This window comes from Bombus impatiens, unplaced genomic scaffold (assembly GCF_000188095.3).
Source record: "Bombus impatiens unplaced genomic scaffold, BIMP_2.2 scf_0044, whole genome shotgun sequence".
NCBI lineage: Eukaryota > Metazoa > Arthropoda > Insecta > Hymenoptera > Apidae > Bombus > Bombus impatiens.
The window spans coordinates 1,369,384-1,392,841 of record NT_176463.1 but is presented as its reverse complement, the minus strand read 5'-3'; the positions used below and the strand labels follow the sequence as shown (position 1 = coordinate 1,392,841).

The window sequence follows — 23,458 nt, the reverse complement described above, 5'->3', positions numbered from 1 at the left end:
CTTTATTTTTCGCAAGTTACAAACGAGTTTCAATTGTTTGATTTCTACTCTGAGGAACGCCTAAATGCGATAATTCTTCTACTGCAACAACAACGTGAATGGTCTTCGTCTTCGTGTCATCGCGAAGAGTAGGTTTATATCGCAAATCGAAATGTCGCGCACAGCAGTTATAAAGGGTCTTCGCGGAGATACATCTTCGTTTGTTATTGTTAAAGATCCAATCGCCATTAGTCAGGGAAAATGTCAGTTGAAACGTTTCCATAGCGAGCGGCGTACGTGTATATGTATATGCGGACGATCTATTGCGCAATCACGACAACTCGAATCCAATATGCTGTTACAATGTTAAACGGCAAGTGTGACTCGACTTTAGTTCTGAATTTATCAATCGGACATCTCGTAACGCAATACAAATGGGACCCCGCCGATTCGTCAACGGTATACGCCATAATTAACGTTTCATGATCGTCAGAGCGGGCATTAATTATAAACTACGAATAGTGTTGCCTCATTCTCTCTTCCTAGGAGGTTAATGCGACAATAGTTTTTATTAACGAAAGACGGACAGGTATGTAAAAATCCTTAAATTCTCAGCCGACAAGTTTGTAATTATGACTTTCGAATAGTCGCCTAGGGATACGATTTAAAATTGTCATTACAAGATATAGGTATTTTGAAATTCGTTGCAATGTAAAGAATTACAAGTAAAACTGTTTTATACAAGTACACATATGCTATTTCGTAGCCTTTCCATTTTCAATTTTTCGTCATTTTCGTACCATTTACTTATTATAAACGTAAGTTATAAGCTATATCGAGATCTTTCCGTTTCTCGAATATATGAAACTTGGCAGAAAATATGTGTGTATACTTTTGAACGACCATTGACGTTACAACCAAGAAATTTTAAGATCCCAAAGATTTATTTATATGCCAGATTTCCGTTTCGAAATATTCGAAATTTATGTATGTTTGTGATGATAAAAATAGTATGATAAATGAACGAACGAATGAATAAATCATAAATGAAGTTATGAATGCTATACATTGACTATATAATGATATATTTTACAATTCCAGCTAAGAAACAGTCAAAAGAGGTTTTTTCGAAACACAGATCAACGATCAACTGTCAGACCATATCGACTGAAATGCAACCATACCGTGGGATGGTAATTTGACGCCGAAAGGCAATGTTTATGCGCAGAATAATTATTAAACGAGACTTGACAACGATCGTACTAGATCTGCTTGACTCGTAACCAGCCAGGAGAGCGGTTACGATTTATTCCACGCTCAATGGCAAAGTGTCTACAACGCAGGACCGATTTATTCCAACAATTCCTCTTTACAATTTCGATTAGCTACAGATTAGGAAGCAGCTGTTGTTTATGTGTGTTTCACCTCGATCACGATGACATGACGTCTCGAAACTATTGATTTCCTCTGGCAATTGCTTCTGTCACGTGGTAAATGTCTAACGGTGTTCACCAACAATAACGATAAATTCAACGATTTTTACGAATTTCGTTTGGAACAACGGCGGCAGCTAAGCTTTCTATGCCGACTTATCATAATTGTAAACCAGTGACGCGCTACCTTTCATACGATCGAAATTTATGTTACTTTTTACAGAATTCTTGGAATTAAAGGCGTTGCAGTATTCATGATATGTCAATTGTGCTCGGAAATTTATGTGAATATTCTACAGCTTATAATTATATATACTTATTTAAATAAACACAAATATAGACATGAATTAAATAATTATAGATATGTATTATTTTTGTATAACACGCGTCATTTATATTAAATTTCTTGTAATATGTCGTAAATATTTTAGTAGGCGAATAAAATAAAAAGTGTTACGATATACGGAAAGGAAATATTTCAGAAAGTACGTAATAAGAATCAATAACAAGTATAGAATATCATTTTGTCGTTGTCCACAAAACTCCGAATGAAATCCAACCGTAAAACAAGTATTCACTTTTCTCCATGAAAACACGGATTTCACGATTTCTTTCCGCGCGTCAACGAACCACATTGTAGTTGCAAAAACGGTAGGTACACGTCACGCCTATCTATGCCAACCTATCTCTCCTCTAACTTCTATAACTCCAGACGCAGCAAAAACGAAATGCATCGCTCGTTTCAACCGGCGTGTACTGAAAATCATTTTCACTGTCCGCAACCGAAGCAACGTTATTTATAGTTAGGTCGATAGACACTGTGTCGCTTTCACCGTTCCTTTCATTTCCCTCAAAGAAAAATGATTCATGATATTTTTAATTGCAAAAGCTGCTCATTGTCAAACCGGTACGATTTATCTCTAGTATCTAGTTGAATCGAGACTCCCGTCAATCGTTCTGTCATTAAATCATTAGATTCCTCTAAATCACCTTTTTCCAATGTTTTTATCGTATTCAAGCTTTTGTTAATGATGCTCGTTCATGATATAGTTCCTTAAGCGACGTCAACGTGCAAACAGATACGACATAATAAATATCCATATGTACGTTATTTGCTAGAAGCATAGATCTAGCTTTTTGATCGCTCAAAGAGAGCAAACCGGGATGGTGCAATGACCGCGGTCATTAATTAGATTGATTTATTAGCCCTCGGGTGTACGCTCCTGTCAAAAGGATAATATTTTACGACGTTCCTAAAATGTGATTGCGAAGCATCGGTGATTTAGAGGATGGCAAATATCGACGGGTAGAAGAGTACACTGGTTCGATTAATTTGAACGAGTCGTGGGACTCGTGGAACGGCGGAAGTTATGACATCGATGCGATTAACTCGAGATGTTCCTGTCATTCAAAATTCTGATTGCTTTGGGATAGGCTGCTTTGAAAATTAGCGACCGTCGTGTCGCTACTGGTCGCTAGTACGAAGGCGACGCGGTTATCCAAGTTCCTTCGGCTACTCATTGGTTATGCGCGTGCATAATTTATCTCGTTATTAAAATACCAGATCTCCTCGTCGTCTCGTACGATTCTAAATTGAAAAAAGATATTATTCGACGTGCTTCGTTTGGAATTTATGAATTCAGAGATTAATTTTATAAAGAGCAACTTTAAAACAGATCCATTCCTTCTGGGAAAGTGAATGCCTAACGAATGACCTAAAACAGATCGTCCAAGTACTCGCTATTGAACAAATACGTCAATGATATTTGATCACACAATACGTGTCTACATGATGTTGAAATTAGCTTTGGCTTTTCACTTTGCCTATTTAGTGACTTCATTCTAATGTCTTTGAAACTATCATTCTATCACTGCGACTCTACGCTTTACATCAACTTACTATCCTACCGCGCTTAAATCATTGTCAACTATATCCATGTATACATACTGTTTTCTACTAATAGTATTTATGGTTATTACGTATTTTCAACTACCAATATCTGTTTATTGCCATTATCTCTACCAGTGATGCTCCATATGTTATTTTATGCTAATAGCGAATATCCGATACTTTTCACCAGTTTTTCTATCGATATCCTCCAATTTATGACTGAGTTAGCAAAGACTATACACTCCTTTTTACCAGCAATAACTTTGTATACTACTTCCTACAATCGTTATTTTCTAGTATTTCTATTATACTATAGTTACCATACTAGCAATATCCTTATACTCTCCTTTCTATTACCGTCATTACCTTCGCTATTGATACCTCTGTATCTTATATTTTATCTTCGATACTTCTGTCTGTTTCTAATATTCTTAAATTTGTTACCACATCAGCAGCATATTTACACATTCCTTTCTGCTTGCTGTTACCTTTAACAGCAATAATCTACGTACCAGTTCCTAGAATCGATATTTTTCAGTATTTCTCTCATCGATATTTTCCAATTTGTTACCACGGCGACAAATAACTTGCTGTTTGCAATTCTCCGTGGCGAACATGCTCATATCCAGCTGCACGCGCACTATGCACTAGCGATGCAACTAACGTCGAACGTGGTTCGCGACAAGAGGCGAAGGCACACGGTACGACCAGCATCAATTAGATCGTGTTATGCTAATGCGGTCCGCGTGTATAAAGCGAAATACGCGGCGAAAAGCAGCAATCATCTCGGAGACTACAGAGTCGGATCCTCGTAGGCGGTCGACCATAGCCAACCGAATTCAACGCGGATTCAGTCGTGAACGGCAGGTGCAACGCGAGATAGCTGAATTTGTTGGGCGGAAACTCTGCATAATTATCCTGAATATCATGGCAAATTTTGCTTTGTTTGGAACAAGGTAGAGTTTCATTCAGTGGATACAGAACATGTTTACGTTTTGTTGTTTTGACTCTTGACGGTATTTAGCCTCTTCTTGACGCCTTGGATGACATATTTTGAGGTTTCTTTTTTATTAGAACTAAATTTGAGGCAAAAATTAGTTCGTGAAATGTGGCAGGTTTAACTAGCAACTTGTTTCGGCTAAATGTATGTAACGAATGATCGTTTTGATATTGGCATATCCCAATAATTATTCAGAGTATGATTATAGATTTTCGCTAAGATCATGCTGCAAGTAATGTTTCTATTATCAGATGTCATTCATTCTACCTGCGTCTCATTTCACGTAAAAAGTAAAGCAAAAACGTCTAGTATCCTAGTGATTTTTATGGATAAATCTCGCGTAAATATCGACTCGTGGAAATATGGAATATATTCATATGGGTATATTCATGGAAATATACTTGTGAATCGAATGTTTAATTTATAAATTTAAAACTGAGCAGCAATTTTTTGTTTTCGTTGTCTGATGTTAAGAGAACGGTTATGATAATCTCGATGCCTGTTATGTAAATGCTACGAAATTATCATTAAAGATTTAATTAGTGGTGAAAGTGGATGCTGAAAATTTAAACGTATGTTTGAATTGCACCTTGAATATTAATTATTTATATTATAACATAAAAATTGAATCTTCTTGAATCTATCTCAAGAGTATAATTCGTATAAATATATTTTATATGCACTGGTCAGATATAATATATTTAGTTTAGTAGACCGATAAGATTACAATAAGCTACGCGACTGATTAAGCTGTTCAGAATGCAGTTTGTTCAAGACTTCAAGCAACCAATCAAACACGTTTCGCAACATTACAACGTCTTGTCATCGGTTTATAACGTGATGCATAGGTTCGAGGAAAAAACCTTGCGATAATTACGTTCTGTGTGGACAGTATTGATTCGATTCTTAAGATCTCAGTATCAGAATTGTTGAGGGTTAACCGATAGAGGAACGAGTGGATGAATTTATAATAGAAAAATATATTGAAATAAGTATAGGTATAGTGTATGCTGATCCAGATCCTCACTCTCTCAGTGTTACAATACAATAGAATACAATAGAATAGGCAACACGTTCATATATTTATAGCAAAGGACATTACCAAAAAGCTAACCTGGTCTAGCTCTAGCTGAAGGTTACAAGAAACAGCAATAGAAATCTATTTATAGTTCTTTTGTTTCTAGACCTTGTAATCCGAAACAAAATTTATATTCAAAGGCACAATAATATGGACTTCTCCTTATTTTGAATTTGTTCACTAAATTCTATTCTCTTTGTAACCGCGTTCTCCAGATCACGGATATACAAAAGAAAAGGTATTGAGTTTTTCTTGAAGTAATTACTTCAACAAGAATCAATGTGTGGACGCCGTTCACAATAAATATAACCAAGAGCGGGACAAGTAAAAGTTCATGGCTGTCACTTTTTCTTTCGAATATGATAACACGATCTACTGCGCCATTAGCTTTGCAAAATATCAAAAGAGTCATTCATAAAGACGTTCTGCTTTCACCGTGAAATTATTAACTTGGTATATTCGTTAACGCGTTCGTTGAGATATTTATTAATCTTACACCACATGTAATAAATAGGGTGTAGAGAGAAAGAGAGAGAGAGATAGAGAGAGAGAGAATTTACAGCCGTAAGAATCATTTGATAATCAATTAGCTTCAATTACGTATTAGGCGTATGGTTACACAAGGTCCTTGAAATCTTTTTCACGAAATGTGTTTCATGGAAATATTCATTTTTATGGAATTTTCAAAATGAAATTTCATGGAATCTCTTATTTATGAAATAAAATAGTGTTTACAATATTTTTTCAATTTTTATCATTACTTTCAATTCTAATATTAATCAAAGCTCATTTCTATGTGTGTCTTAGCGACTTAGCAAACTACTTACAACTGACAATCATGCAATTTATACCAATTAACGCTGATCGATAAATAGATATTTCACCGCGCTGTTTAACCAGCCAACGTTCTACAGAAAACCTCGTACATTATCTACGACAACAATAACTTGTTGGACAAATGACTCGTTCTTCCGAACATCGTGTCGAGGCTGGAAAAATAGTCGCGTGACAACGAGTCTCCGGCTTGTATCAATAAGTCAGTCGGTCCAGTTGGCCGTAGCCGATAGAAAAATATCCCGGCCAATAAATACGGCTGTACGTATCGCCATATGATTTGTAGATCGCATTATACGACACTACACGACGCGTGCGTGCTGTTCGATCGTGTATTAACGCCTTTTATCCTGCTTTTTTTCCTACGGCCTTTCCCAACCCCGTCGCCAAACGAGCTGCGTGACCGCGATGATAAAGAACACGTTAATAATTTTTGCTTACGTGTTGAACTGCCGCACCGGGCCGATCTTTGTTTTATATTTTCAACGTGGCAACGCAGATCTTGCCAGCCAACGAATTGCGATAGATCCGCGCGAAGACACGACTTCCTCCGGATTCTTGTCACGCGATACTATCACCACGGAAGCGGGGATGAAATCGTTTCCTCCAATTGAATACTTCACTCTCGGCGAGAACGTTTGATTCGTTTGTCATGCGTGTATTGGAAGAATAGGGCGACTTTGTGTCGTCATGATCTCTCAACAATCTTAACATACAAAACAATGAGAAATGAGAAGAACAATCGAAGGGCATACTGCATTTGTCAGTGATTTAAATAAATCAGTAGAAGCTAACTCAAAATCAAATCACTTTTTGTAAACCTGAACGAACTTTTTAAATTCAATCGCGCTATGAATTTAATTAATATTCGTAGCGTATTTTTCCTATCATATTTTTCTTCCTCTTTTGTTTGCTTTTCGATCGGGCTCTACCCAAACAACAATACCAGAAAAATCACCAATTCTATATATAAACCACTTCTTTCCGTATCTTTCTAAACATCAATTCCTACTCAATACACTTTCGCTTCTTTCCCTGAAAATGTCTAAACTCCTTACACCGTGGGTGAAACACGGAAAACCAAGAGCATCTGCATTCCACGGAGACAACGAGAGCGGGACCACGCGGAGAATCCTCCCACGCGGCGCGAAATAATTTCTCAAAGAGGACGGGAAGGTCTCGAGCGATCCGTGGACCAACCCGAATCCGCCTACCTGATCCGGTAACAGGTTCCACTCTCTGTCGTGTAGCGGCGTTATTTAAACGCGTACACTCGTTTCGTCGTGCACCTACACGCGTGGCCACGGCCGTGTGGACGTACACGTGGTCCGTATCGACAGAACGGAATAGAGCTCATGTTTAAATATATACGGTGAAACGTAGGCAGGTACTCTACTCACAACACGCCGTTGGGTATAGGCCGACATGCGCAGGTGCCTTCAGGCTGCCTCGAGCCGAGCATTAAATTCACTCTTTGGACAACGCCATGAGGTGACGGAGAAGCTCTCGAGAAGAATCTCCATAGCCGCTGTGCGTCTCGCGAAATGTGGTTTCCGTGGCACTCGAAACAGAGTTGTGGCTCCAGGTAATGGCTCGATGACGGTGAGCCGTAGTTTTTGAAGTAAAGAAGCAGCCATTTATTTTAACGAGGTAGATTCGTTTTTAGAGCATAGTTAAAAGGTGATAAAGAAAGTTAATTCTTCGATTTCTTGTGGATTTTTTTTGAGGGTAATTTTTATGAAGTTTGGTTGATGATTGATCGTAATTTTCGAGATAATTAAAAAGCAATAAAGCCACTCTTGCGAGTTTTCGTGGATTTTTTGGATGTAACGTTGAACGAGGGAGATTAAAGTGAGTCCGAAACAGTAATTTGAAAATGAGAATAAGATTAGTAGTATTTGAAGCGTTTATCGGATCCAGTATTTGTATAATTGTAGATATCCGGAGAGTTATTCGTCATAACGAGACAATCGATGTTTTATGAGCTGTTTAGATATTTTAATGGGCGTGATAAATAGTTTCGGTGAAGTTGATAATGATACAAAGATCAACAATGCTAATGCTATTTTAATTGGTAGATTAAAGTGCTGTTTGAGAATCAATAATGTAAGTAGAATGTATAGATAGACCGATATATTGCAACGCTATGATAGTCACTTTGAATCTTTATCTCTTATAATATAAAGAAATATCTTGACATTCCATTGTATGTATACTATACCTAGATATTTTCCTATCCCTATTACGTAATTACAAACGTAAATTTAGAAATAACGAATTACAACATAAAAGGCGTTAATAAATATTCTCATTTTACTTATGTCATCGTAATAGTCTATTTCCAATAGTAACATCTACGCCGTGCACTTGTAAGCTCCTTACCTTGAAATACGATATACAGGAAATGAAGTGTTGGCGCATTGACGCGTTTTCATCCTTTGCTTGTAAAAACACATATTATTATGTTAGCGCAACGATAATAGATATAATTAGCTAGCAGCAATTCTGTCAACCTTACACGGTATAACATCATTTTGACACTATTATATTTACTGAACTGATAATTGATTCCATTATTACTTCTGTTGTCGCTTCGCGGATTTTTCGCCTTTTGATACATTAAGCAGACTCGCGTTCACGCGGTAATCTCGTGAAACTTGATCCAGTGATTTTATGTGTATTTCTAATAAATGCCTTGCAGCTTCTACGTACAATTTCAAATTGGTTCCAAATTTTACCAATAGGATCAAAATAATCGTATTTTGTTACAATGCGACAAAAATTTCGAAAAGTTTCGTCTAACGGGCATAATATATCTATAAAAATCCTCTACGGTAGACGTTCGCACACCTTCGTGACCTACTGTATAAGGAAGAACATTTAAACTGATCTACCAACCTAACCCAAACCAAAGCATACTTTGACAAGCCTCGCGAATTGATTCTATAGGCGGAAACTTTTGCATTGAATGCAGCACCGAGTGAAATACCTCGCGCTTCCTCCATAGCTGTCTTCTGGGACTCGCATCTCCAGCAGACCATACGATTCATATTTCATATTTCTCGCGCGAATCTATGAGTCATATTCGAACGTGTGCACATCTGGTTGTACAAGGCGGCCAACGTCGAAGTAGGACGTGAAAAGGTTAACGGTTGTATCCGCGTGTGGAAGAAGCTCGTCCATCGATACACACGAATCGCGTTGTCTGAAACAATAGCCGGCATTCAAGGCTAATCGAAATAATCGGTGGCCCAGAGATGAGCCGTCGACCAGAGCCAGAGCACAATGGCTAATAATATAAGCTGAAAGGTGAAATCTCGCGCTGTGTCGTCGTTTCTTCGACCGTAGGAACGTTTGAACTCGGTTCGTTCGTGACTTCGTCCACGATCGTTGCGGCAGTGTCATTAGAGGGAGCCCATTTGAACGCGCGTCGCGATCTCCTGATCGTGCTGATAACAAGCTGGAAACGATGCTCGGAATTCCGCGATAATGTTAGGACGATCGCAACGCGTCCAGGCTGGCCAGGCCTCCGAGGCGTTCGCGCGGAACCGTTTCGACGGATACGGCCAGGCCCGCCGCCAAATGGTTCGCATTCCTGGTACGTTGCTCGCATTTTTCATCGTACATGCTCGATAGGTTCCATGGATACGATGGATACAGTTTACGAATGGATCTGCGCTTAGACGATAAACAAACGTTTGTAGGTAATTAGGTTTATTTATCGTGGCCGTTAAGCTTGGTATTCACGTGCGACGCAAATATTTGCGATTGAAAGATCCTTCGGACTAAGGCTTTGGTTACAGTGGATGCATGTTTTGACGAACTGTCATTCTGACAAATAAAACATCCGAATACCGCATATCAAGAATGCATACACTCACGAGAATCTATACACATACATGTTTGGTTGCTTAGAAATATTGAGTTTGTCAGAATACGCATCTACTTTAATTATACGTAGATTGAAGCGATAAATTTGTTTCGGCGAAGACGCGAGCATTGACTTCGTCAAAAATTGGATTGTATTACTATCCTTTGCCTTGTCTCGCTACCTTATCTCACGCTATACATTCGAACGAAAGTCAGCCAACCCAATTTCGTCAATTTCACAATACGAGCACCGCGAACACACAACGAGCAAAATTAGAATAAGCATCACTTTGGAAAGCGATTTCGTTACCGGCAAGTCGTTACTCTTGCTTTCTTTCTCTCTCTCTCTCCCTCTCTTTCTCCCTTGTTGACAGCATCAAAAGGCGCATTCCAGTAAACGACCGATTCTCTTCGCTGTTTCTTTCATACCGTTTGCATACTTATTATTCGGATGCGTTGTCGGCTGCTCGTCGACTCTTTGACGGCTCGGCTGAGAAGTAATTTGGAACCAGAAAGCTTAGTAATTACCATGTAAATCGACTTCGGATTATTAAAGCTCGTAATGTATGCGTCTTATTTCGCACTCGTTACCCGGCTGCCTACCTATCGAGCCTAAGAACTCGGCCGTGTTCGGGCCAAAAATTCTCTTCGTCGCAATTTTCGATTTATTGGACAAGACTCGATGCTTCCTTTTTTTCATCTTTTATCTTTACGAAACTGTAACCGTATGATAATGCACAGATGTCAGATAAGGTTTCGTAAGGCGCCCGATTAAACGCGTAGCTAGCCTGCACGCCTGTTAACCTGCCTCGTCTTACATCCTCCGCGCTGTTCAGCAACGTTCTTTCCATCTGACACGTCCAATATAGGCGATGCAAATTTTTTTCGCGACGTAGGTGCGAATTTCGAGGCGCATTAGCGCGACGAAATTGGTCTCTTCCTTGGTTGCGAAACAGAGTGAGCTCCGTTTCGTGTACCTTCTGTGCTTCGTTTTAGTAATCGGACATTCTTTGGCAATCGCTTCCTGGAACCGATTCTTTCTCTGGTCCTTCATGAAAATTCATCATTTTGAGGTTAGTCGAGGTTGATGGTTAGCTTGGTCTGAAAGTTCTCGTGTCAAACACGTTAAATCGTTCATTTTGGTGCATGCACGTTGTGCGATTTCCCCCTTACCATATATATATGGTAAGCGCTTGGTTGTCGTTTGGAAGAGGCCATGCAATTTGATCAATGTTCGTTCGAAAATGTTAAAATTCATAATTTGCTCGGATAAATTTTTATATAGGAAGATTCAAAGTTCTTGTTTCATATTTTTTAAAACTTACTACTTGAAACAATTCAAGGCACAATAATAAGTTACTACGTAGATTTATAAAATTTCAAACTTAACTTTCATTCGAAGAAATCACTGAACCTAAATATGTTTTCTTATTACGGTAAACTTTCAATATAGCTACGTAGTCTCACCATAGAAACACACATTTTTCCATACTTCTCTATCCAATCACAGACAAGTAGGCTTACCATTTTCCTGTATTTGTAACAACAGATTCGAACGAAAGAATTCTACGTTCATTTACATCGACTACAAGGATCAACGGTAACAGTTAATCATCCGTTATGCAGTAATTATCCCGAAGGAAATATAATACGCGTTTCCAACGCAATCCGTTCCTTTCTCAATAATCACGTCCATCCGCGGAATCAAGCCGTGAGTAACAAGCCGAATGTAACTTCAGCCTCTATGTTATGCATAAGGAGGATAATAAAAGCGGCTAGCAGTGTTGTGGAAGTTTTTCCAATCGTATGTTTCTTTGCCATCCGGGAACATGATTTTACACCGCGCATGTTATATCCGTTTTATATGGTTAACACTCAATCACTGTTGAAACGCGAATCGAGTTTTCGCGTTTTCTCAACTACAAAACATGAGCAGCGCGTTACTGTCACTTCCTGTCTCTATTCTTTCGAACTTCTTACTATGGAAAGAGCGCAGGAAAGCGCTTCAGATTTATTTATTTATTTTGTGCTCGAATCATAATTTAGTTCCACGATTACCGTCCGTGAGATAATTCTCGCAAGTTGTCGTGTTTCTTCAATTCATATCGTTTGAAACAGTTGTGCTTTCAAGTTTAAAATTAAGAGCTTAATATTCTTAATACAACGCGGTTTGCATGCATTACTATTTGCATATCAATACGGTGCAATCGAGAATAAAATGCGAACGTTAACAGGTTGCACGATAATCGTATACTGGTTACGAATGCTACGATAAAAGGATGCTCCTGGAGGCAAACTTGTCCCTGTCCGCGAAACGAGCGCGTTATCAGAGGTCGAACCACATTTAACTGTTGCACGGTGAACATTGTACGATAAACATATGTTGAAATGAACGTAAAAGACTGCAAAGATAGTGGCGGAAAATTTAGTGGTTGAGCGTGGATGGAGTTTCGATACCGCATGTCAAGTTAGTTCAAGAAATTTAGATAGCAACAAAGGAACCCAAGTTGAAAAGTAAATTGTACAAATTGGTATTTGCTTGTCCGTCCAAAAATATGGAAATACTTGTTATTTTCTTCGGATACTCTAATATTAAACGACTATATTTTTGATAATTATTTATTCCAAGGTTTCAAATTAAGGTAAAAACCAATAATGAATACGTTACAATTTTGTTTCCCATAAGCAAAGAACACGCACGTACACACGAGTATCACGCTACTCAATAAGCATTAATTCACAGACGTTACTAGAGGTAGCTACCTTCTGGTACTCGAGAGAACCCGATCCGAATCGCCAATCGCGATAGTAGCCGTGTTCAATGGCCATTCATAGTCGCGCGAATTAAAAACCCTCAACGTCGAACTAGCGAAATACGATGCTCGAACCTGTTTCTAATCCAAACGTGGAAACATCGCCCCGCATTCCCTTATCTATAGTTGTCAGCTTCCGCGCGAGGGACCAACCGCTGCCGGATAAACGGAGGTAACGGAGAATCCGTGCGAGCACCGAGGATGCTCGTAATAACAATATACAAGCGGCTGAGTAAAACGGCCATTACACGGATAAATTTACAGATCTCTCGGTTGTTTATCGAGTTCCTTCCAACCCTGCCTCGCAACTATATTTATGCCTTTACACCACCTTAGTCAGCTTTAATCCAGATCTTTATTGCAGCCTACGAAGCTTGTCGTAGGACACTTGGAGTCTACACAATGCGGAGACTTGTCAAAGAACCCGCGGAAATTCTTCGAACGAATTCACAGAAATCACGAATTTACTGTACTTCTGCCGTGAAAGAAGAATCGCTGAAAATTTTTTCCCCGTTTGATCCAGTAAGATGTGCGAATGGAGAAGTTGTTGTTTGATTGCACGCTGCATCATTTTATAGATGGTTGACCTGATGCCAGTTTGGTGGTTGCAAATGGTTTATTTAATAGTGGATTGACTGTTCGTAGATTTGGTAATTACCGATGAATATGAAAGTAATTAAAAAGAAAATTATTAAAAAGTGTGAGTTGGTTGGAACCCAATGGTGCTATTATTAACACGATTTTCTCTATTGCCTGATAGCTGATTGCTTTCTTCGCTAAATATTAATTTATCGAAAGGTATATTTCCATTTATTTGTCACTTAACCAATGCTAATAAAGCCAGTAGAATAATATGATTTTTCACGACAATAGGGATCGTCAACTCCCACTTCCTCTTTCTGCGGACGCATGAACAATAAAATGAAGGTTATTATACCAAAGGATAATGCAATAAAACGAAAAATTCGATGCAGCAGGTTTAAAGACCTCCCAGTTGAGTGCCACGACGAGATGTACAAAAGACCAAGTAAAGCTCGACGTTTTCCCTTCGCGACGGAAGGATTTGCGGATTGCACGGTAGTTTTCTTCGTGAAATATCTTTTTTCTTCCTTTTCTTCTTTCCTTGCAGCTGCTGCTGGATGACGGTACAAGCTGGAAATTTATTCAAAGTATTTTTCAAACCTACTCTCGACACAAATTTAATATTTTTACGAATAAGATTAAGCGCGAAGTTAAGTAGCTACTATTTGGTATAATTGTTTGGAAAAAGTTTCGTAATATCCCTATACTGTCGTGATACATTGTGAAGTAAATTTAATGAATAATTCATCGATTTATCTATAATTTTAAAAATAATACGTTGAAACGTCCAGCAACATTCTTCTAATTGCAAATTAGTATAGTAAGAGGCTTGGAATAAATCAAAAGATTATCACTTAGATAATCCTAAACGTGGAAACGTGAGACTATTACAAACTACGTTTAATCGTCCATCAGAAATATTATTGCTTAAGAATTCTAGGCGATTTGAGTTTAACAACGCTAATCATCGGTAATTTCTTTCTATTCGATGCAATATTAATGTTCAAGGTAACAAAATGGTGAAAAACACAGTGTGATTATCTCAGTCGCCGTCACATGCTTTTCTTCGTTTCCATCATAATCCTATCACTTTATTTATCCCTATTCAATCGCTATATTATATCACTATATTAATTTCAATATCATTGCATACGGATCGTTTCTTGAGAAACCACGTACGAACCTCAACGAAGTCGATTAAAATTTAACTTCTGCGCGACTCGAGTAAATTTCCGTCTTCAGTTTCAAAAGCTTCGATACTTCCAAACCACAATCGAACACAGATAATCCTCGTCGAAGTCATCGACTAGAAATCCCCAAAGAAAACGTTTATCTAATCGTTTCCCCTATCCAGTCGACAGATTTTCGCGAGAAAAAAAACGCAGCGGCTTGACTCGGTAGTCAAAAGGCCACGTATAAATCACGCGGTGGCATCTTAGATAATGACAGTCATACGGCGGGCTCGTGTGCGCCGGCTACGACGGTTGATATATTGTTCGGTGGCCGGCGAAGGTAGCGGTTAAAATTCTTCGCGAATGATAATCCGGCTTCGACCGGGAGAATCGATGCGTGCACGATTTCCGGGCTATCGCGATCGGCCTGTTGCATCGTTAGGCGGTAACACGGCCTAAGTAATCATCGATCGGAGAAATTACACGCTTCCGCTTGTTTTTACTTGCGCCGGTCCGCGTTCCAGGCACACTGTTGCTGAGCCGGTGGTAACATGGTACCCCACAAAATGGGGAACACGCACTCCAGTTCTCGGCTGCTTCCCTTAATTCTGGTTATTTAGACTTGATTCCTTTTACTGTCGTCGATCGCTGTTTTGGTGCAATGAGGAGATCGAAACCGAATATTATCAAGAAAACATGAAATTATATACGGGATCTGCGTTTTTTTCTTTTCTTTCTTGAGTGTTGAGTGTAAATTTGGTTGATGAATGAATTGTGGATGATGAATGGAGAATCGAACAAGCATCGATCGAGAATCAATGATTAAAGTAAACCAATTGTTTTAATAAGTGATGCTAGTGGATAAACAGTGTGGCTCATTTTCTTCGATATCTTTGTACGTCGAAATCTTGCTGGATCTTTTGGAAAGGTATTTTCGCTGGAAGTACGTGGTTAATGGTAAAGTGTACATATTGTTTTTTCATTCGATGCGAAACGTTAAAAAAATGGCTGTTATTAAAACGTAGACTGATATCAACATAGAAGCGGAATTCGACTATTCCATCAAAGAAAACACTTCCAAAGTTTTCTTCTTCAAAGTATTATACACTGCAGCTAGAGAATTAAATGATTAAAACACTGTTTAAATTATATTCGTCGAAATAGTTTTAAAAAAATCAAATTATACGGAAGACTTCCTTCGATTACATTAGTTACAGTTTGTACAAGTTTTTACGGCGAGATAGATAATATTCAAAAAGAAAAAAGAGGAAGCAAGGAACTGTTATATTTAGTATGTTATTATTGCTTTAACTCTGTTACGTTCTTTAAGTCAGTTTCAACTTAATTATGCTTTTCTGTGGTTAAAAAATTATATCTCTAATATTGAAAATCCCTAGAATTAAAATAATCTTGTTCCGTTTCGAAGAAAACAATATTCTGCTATAAGTTGTCGTATCAGAAACAATGTTCGTGATTTATCCATTTGCAGGATAACTCTATATAACGAATAGAAGATTGAGTTATTAGTAGATCCTTCATCGAGGTAGTTTACGCGTTCTTCTGTAGGAAAACACACATTGAAGTAGAAGATAAACGACCAGATGCAACGATGAAACAATGTTAAACTATTCGCACGAATCGTATGCAAATTATCCTGAGTGACCGTTTTCGTTGGCGAGCAAATTGCGAACGATTATGAAGATTACAGGTGTCGTAACCACCTTCTCACTTGCCGTTCAATTTGTCGGAAATGAAGAGATTTTTGTGTTTTATTACACAGTAATAAGAAATGCGTAGGAGACAAAACCACCTTGCAGCGATGTTCCTGTGTTCATATAATATATTCTGCACCGTAAATCTTCACGGAACATCAAATATTATGCCGAACCTCTAATCCTTGCGACTCATTTTTCTCTTTTCCTTCTTTAAAAATTTGTTAGGATATTTGAAATTTGTTATCTCGATTTTCTTGTTACTTTTACTTTAATCCTTATACAAGAAGTTCTTTTGCGAATTGCGTAAGAAATAATCGAGTGTTCGTATAGTGTATAGAAGTATCTATTATAAATTTCATTACTAGTTACGTGTTTATGATATCATAGCTGTTCGAAGTACCAATCTTCAACTCTCTAAAACCAATCATCATCGAGTGCTAATCAAAGGTTCACGACTGCGAGTCACCTCTAACAACATCGAAACTGATCGAGAATTTAAGTTACGGCTGTTCTTCTCTGACAAGGGTACGCTTTCATAACCAGGCGTAATTAAAACTAATAACGTGCGTTTCGGCTTCCAATCAGGAAGAGCACGCTCAGAGTCAGACACGAAAACCACGCATTTTTATCGGAGGATACCCCATGCTAAGTGAAAGTCACGTTATAACCTTTAACTGTTTGTTTAATTGTATAGTAGCCATTATTTTAACATGTAGAAAGTATAGAGATCAAAGATCTGCGCAGCGATTACAGCTTTGAAACTGTCAATTTTGGATAGAGGAAGATCGACGATTAAACATTTAAGATAATGATTAATAGATTTGGATGACGATTGATCCCTTAAAATACCTTAAAATGTTATTTTCTGAACAAAGTAGGTTATAGGTACATATGTATTATGATCAGAGTTTGCAGATGAGTTTTATACGTTACAAGAACGAACGATAGATTCAGAGATAACATTCGAGCGAAGAATCGTGTCGAGAACGATCGTGGATGATTTTTACGGGCGCATCCCCTGGAAATACGGCTAATGGAATCCTTGATGCTACTCTATAGATCCTGGAATTGGCACGGAGGTAAACGCGTTTCATTGGGATTTTGCGTACACAAAATAGTAACATCTCAGGATTACGTAAATAAATTATCCATAACTTTATACTACAACATCAACATCGGACGATATTCGCCTATTATCCTTTCCGGTGTTTCTACGCAATGCGCTTTTCTATGCACTCTCAATGCGCGAATAGAGTACTGAGATATCCTTTATAGGCATTTCAGAAATATTAACTCTTCGTTATGTGTTTATTATTTCCACACATCTTTTTTATTTCATTACCTGAACCGCTTGAAAAGATTGATTTACAGCGAGTTTGAAAGATTGTTAATAGCATAGATAAACAATTCTTAAATGAAATAAATTCATTCTATGATTGTTATTTGGTCTGCTGAATGTTTCATATTTGAGATATAATTTTGCTTTAAGTAGTAATACCATCTAGTATTAGCTAACTAATATGAAACCATGGCGTGTCATGTTTCAAATCTGATTATCATACACAGTACAATTATTAATTTCCTCCAATTGGATGAAATTAATCTGATGAATTTTCTAGAAAAAATTAAGGAAAAAATTGTTCCAAAATTTCAATTTCATCCACCTTCTCTCAAGTATAAAAAGCTACTACCACCCATTTCAATTGATCCAAGAGTCTCGTAATCAGATTAATCCATACATCAATTTCGTCTAAAACATACCTGGCTTTCATATATCTAATCTATACAACAATTTATTCACTGAATCCTACAGTACACCTGCTACAAGAGAAACCATTCACAGGAGAAAATTTTCTTACGCGGACAGGTATCGGCACGAAAAGCGGTTAATGGAACTTCTAATAGCGTCGGATCGCTGCATCGAACAGTGGCAGGACTGTAGTTATAGGATAGCGTGGTCACATCTCAGGATCCCGCGTAGATTTTTCCTGAAACCCGTTTCGTGACCTCGCACATGGGCTTGTATCTTACGACAATCCTGCCTACGCGTGAGCACGTCTCACTGGCCTCTGTCCCCGTTTTCGAGAGTGGTCAGCGGCATCGCTTCCTCGAACGATCACGATGCCCAATCAGAGAGGAGGAGCACCGTCGATCACTTATCTCGTGCGCGATCCCTATCTCGAGATAACTTTTCTGATAATTAGATCGTTTAAATGATCGAAAGATCGAGATAAGGATTTGAACAAAGAATTATCCATGATAACGATAATAAAAATGAAGAAAGTGAGAATAAATCAATAAATATTTTGTTGTCTTCTGTAATTTTAGCTTGTTTCAAGCAAATGTTTTAACGTTCATCCGAAACTTCGAAGGAATAATGATTTGAAGTATGATCTATTGAATTCTATTGCGATATCTTATGATCCTTTCAAAGAACGACGCTATGGAAGTATGTAGGTATTTCTATAAATTAAAAGTAAAATAAACATTTCCCTATGTATAAAATTAATTTTAGCAAACTAGAAGTAAAATGAAAATAAGATAAAGAAAGGGGGAAGAGAGTCGATGATGACATTCAGAAAAAATTGCGAATACTTATGATGTTCATCACCTATCGCGACCTTTTGTATTTTAGCAGTTTTTTAGTTCAAAATTCAATAAATTAGGGACTACCTAAAAAGAAACTAAAGTTCACTATGAAGAAAGAATCAATCAAGGACGTGCGAATGGTATTTGTGGATCGTTCAGACGGGTAATGGAGGATTTTATGACGAGCGTGAAATTTAGCAAGTATGATGTCCGTTGAAAAGCAGCATCAGATAAAGTAACAATTTTAGAGAAGTCGCAATTTACTGCTCTGCTTCGTCCAACGATTCTTGACTGCATTTTTCGACATCCTTTCTTTCTTCACTTGAAGATGATGGGAGATATTGTTCACCGAGACGTCGATGCAATAAACGTATGAATGTTGTTTTTAATGTCCCGTTTCTAGATATTTCCGCTACACGCCACTTGATGAATACTTTAAAGCAATGTGTGCGTCGTCTTTACGATAGCAATTATAACGTTACAGTATGACGTAATAAACGATTATGCGCGCTTCGTTATGCGCTAGAAGAAGCCTGATAACTGCTTTGAGTTACATCCCATATTGCGGTATGAGATAATTTGTACTAACAAGCTATCATTTTTAAATAACCCAATATGTTTAGAACAAGTTGTAGAAAGGCCTTTCTAGATTAGAAGAACGGCTATTATAATTTACTGCTTTTCTATCATTAGTACAAAATTACATGGATGAAATTACTCAGGCTCCAAAAATGTTTATCGCAGTTACTAGCGAAATTAAAAAAAAAAGAAAACTTCGTAATATTAGAATTTTTTTATATTGCCAATTACTTTCAATAAACCGTACACTATATATTTCTAGTGGTCTCAAACATAACATTTTCAATGAAAAGACATCTTCTACTCAACGATCGTTTCATTGGAACAGATAGAGCCAAGGGAAAGGGATCTCAATCAAACAAAATTTCTAACTTGGAAGCACTTTTCCATGTTCCCAGTTATCACCAATAAATCATACAAAACCACTATCTTCAAATATTTCTAAAGACGTAAAACGTAAAATTTCGATTCGAGAAACACTTCAGAAACAGGACAGTCTCCGACTCGAATGAAGGAAAGGGCGCTTTAGCTAAATAAGGAGCGGTCGTGCATCGAGCTTCCTGGACTGTAAAGATGACGCGCTAATAGCTTCGTTTTATGATAGTCCTGAATCCGGACACCTGATTTGTTGCCGTATGTCAGAGTTGAATACTCTCACGACAGTGGAGCAGGTATAACCATGCGTAGGCGGACACTTCAACCGACAGCTGGTCTTTCACTTGCCACGTGAGAATTTAGTTTCTACGCAATGTAGTTTGAGAGCCGTCCGTCGAACAGGGTTATGGAGTACGTTTTAAAAGAGGATAAATGTCATTGAAACGCTGCCACATACCACCGGTCTATGTATTCTCAAGTTTCGTGATATGGCATCCGATATATTCATTTTTCGCGTCGAGTCGAAATGTCTGTGCGAACAGGGAGAAATAACATCGCGCGATCAATGCTTCCACATGTTATTAAGTGTTATCGATGTTAGCTTCGATTCCGTTTTGTCGGAAACCATGACGTGTACATTCACGTGGTTTTGAAAGGAAGAGCTCCGCGTCTCGGTTTTCACATTTCATAAATAGTTTGAAGTATTCAGAATTGTATATACTTTATGATTTATGAACAATACATTTAAAAATTAATTAAAGAATTTTCGTTCAGAAAGTATTTACTATATAAACATTCTTTTTGAATTTTCATTCCCGTGTTTCTCTTTAAAATAATCCTATCCATTAGCGGTATTCAATGTCGAATCGAATAATGTGAATCAGGAAATGTAATCAATGATATTAATCAACACGGCCAATGTTCTTAAAACTCAGCTGTTTATCGCAAAATAAATAAAATCGTTTCTTAATGTGAAAAAGAGAGATGAAAAGGAAAAGACTTACATCATCCCTGTCCTCGTGGAGATCATCGTCGGCGCTCTCCTCGAGGACAAAGCCCACGTCGTTGTTGTTCCTGGTGAGTGAGGGCAATTTCCTGGGTGTGAGCTCCTCGCCGTCTGTGTCTCTCTTACGCTTGCCGTCTCTATGTTCGTTCAGCGTGGTCTCATGCTCGTCCAACATGTCGGTAACCATCAGTTCCGACTCGACGCTCGTCGGGGACACGACTTCGTCCAGCGGTGACATCGTCGACCTGTCGGCTTCACCAGCTTCCAGCACGGACATGATGAGCCACTTTTCCCGGCACAGATGCTTCCTCGGTCACGATCACCAGAATTCGCGGACAGTCGGGTCTCGTCTTCGACGGGACAATTTGCGTCGGTTGCCAAGAGGTGGCAACGAGGCACCTCCACTCATCCAGTGAGTACGGACGCACGTTCATAGAGCCTTCCTTCGGTGCCCAATTCCCTTTTCTATTCACGTGATCGTTTGTTCGACGATTCGTTTTGACGATTAAATAGATACATCTGATCAGGATGTGTTTTTTTCAATGATGATTTATAAAATTATTTTAATAGACAGCGCTGCTATTAAACATTCTTAAAAGGAAACTAATTAGATTGTCATCGATGATCGAGAGTTTCCTCCCACGGTTTCAATCTGCGACACGATTCCAGGTCTATTAATCACTTTCCATTCGAATCGATCTTCTCCTATGAACATCGCTTCGTTGACATTTTATCAGAGTTATACTCGTTGAGACTTCCTCCCATTAATCACTTTCTTCTATACGAGCTTGTTTCCTCTTCGCGCATACATCTGCGTTTATGTTTGTTAAAGCCACCAGATTTGGCGAATCCCGATAATCGAGTTCGCGTTCACCCCGCTCCAAGACAATGGGCTGATAAATCGCCTGTACCCGATAACGGTGCCGCTCACCGCTAAACAGGACCCCGGCCAGAGCACACCCAATTTTCCAAACCAGCCTGACCCTCTTTTTCCTCTGGATGATCGGTCGCTGAATCGAGCAGGAATACCTGCTGCCGAGTACTTGTATACGAAACGAGAAACTTCGCGAATTCCGATCGTGAACAGGTGTTTAAAGATTTCGACTCGATGGTCGCGGAGATGGAATTAACGATTATTTGGAATTCGTTAAAAATCCTCGTTCGAGTGTCTTATTGTGGAGTGATACGCAGGAATTATGTTTCTTTGCAGCTTGATCGAAGCTCGGTTTGTGGTTTAATTAAGATGATTATAAAGTTTACACTCTTTTGGCCTGTGTTTAAATATATTCTGAACCCAAATTTACCGGAGGTAGTAAGATTCGTCGACGAAACGATCGACTTTCAGTCAACAAGCGACTGGAACGAAATCGCTTCACGTGTACGTGAACGCAACTTTAAAACCAGACGTAAAACGATCCCGCGGCGCGCGTCTCTGCGGGCATTAAAGTCTCTGACTTTCCACCGGTTTCGCTGATCGATGACGTAGAAACCTGAATTCTTGCGGGCGATCTCTTCGTGCAGTTTAATAACACGGTCGTCACCGCGTAACTATATCTTCGTTCGGTGTGATTCGCATTAAACGACGCGATCGACATCGTATCGTCGCTCGAAAATGTGAGCGAAGTCGCGTTGATCGATGTCCATGACTGCGTGATATTAGCAAAAACTATAGTATGACGCACGAAAGTGACAGAACGAATGCACTCGCAACGAGTCGACGCGATTAGATCATTCGGAAGAAGGAGGCGGTTCCGCGAGAGCCGAGCGCAAATGTCCTGAAAAGACGTAAAAACGTAGCCAGTTGCGAACAGTCACGTGGCGAGTCAAGCTCGTGACGTACGTTCCTTGCTTACTACTGTTCTAACATTCAACTTAGCCTGTTTGGCCCGATTTCACCGTGGAATCGAGTCGCGGACCGCTACCGGTAATAGGATTGCACCTATCGATACCCGCACTCTTCCTATCGGCATCACGACTTCTGATTTCGATGCTCGAAACCTCGTGCACAACAATTCGCGCATGTTCATAATTTATGTTTTAATTGATCAAAAGTGTTAAATTCTGGCTTTTCTGTAAATGTATTCGATTAAACATGACAGTTTACGTATTGATTTCTAAAATTATCACTGATAACAAGTTGATGTCGATGAAGCTGTATCTATCACCTCGTTCCATAACACGATCACCAATCATCGTTTCCATTCATTCATATTTTTAGGTAATCACCGATCAAATTTGTTGTCCTTCGATGGGTCTGTTAGCGTCTCCCATGATAGCCTGAAATTCTCTGGCTTCGCAGACACAATGTAGCAACAAGTAACACACGCGTTTTCTTTATCGATGGCCGATACGATCCACATCGGAAACAACGTGAGCCGGTTTGCAGACGTAACGCAACCGATCAATATCCACGTCGAAACATCCTCGGGCGAGAGTGCGTTGAGAGGAACGGCGAATCCCTCGGGCGTCGTGCGACGGATGTTGACGTCCCACGACGAAGATCCGCGGTCTCGATCTGAGTCACGTGGCCGCTAGTGTCACG

The 23,458-nt window shown here is 38.9% G+C and overlaps 1 protein-coding gene across 1 annotated transcript in view; it reads right to left on the bottom strand.

The window, feature by feature from the left end:
• The window catches only part of LOC100743090 (transcription factor AP-2-epsilon), an 84,831-nt gene extending 61,390 nt beyond the window's left edge, over window positions 1-23,441 (bottom strand). Inside the window, exon 1 of the mRNA XM_024370760.2 lies at window positions 20,915-23,441. Coding sequence (XP_024226528.1) covers window positions 20,915-21,193 — 279 coding nt within the window. The 5' untranslated portion in view covers window positions 21,194-23,441. The remainder of the gene's footprint in view (window positions 1-20,914) is intronic.
• Between the last annotated feature and the right edge of the window lie 17 nt (window positions 23,442-23,458).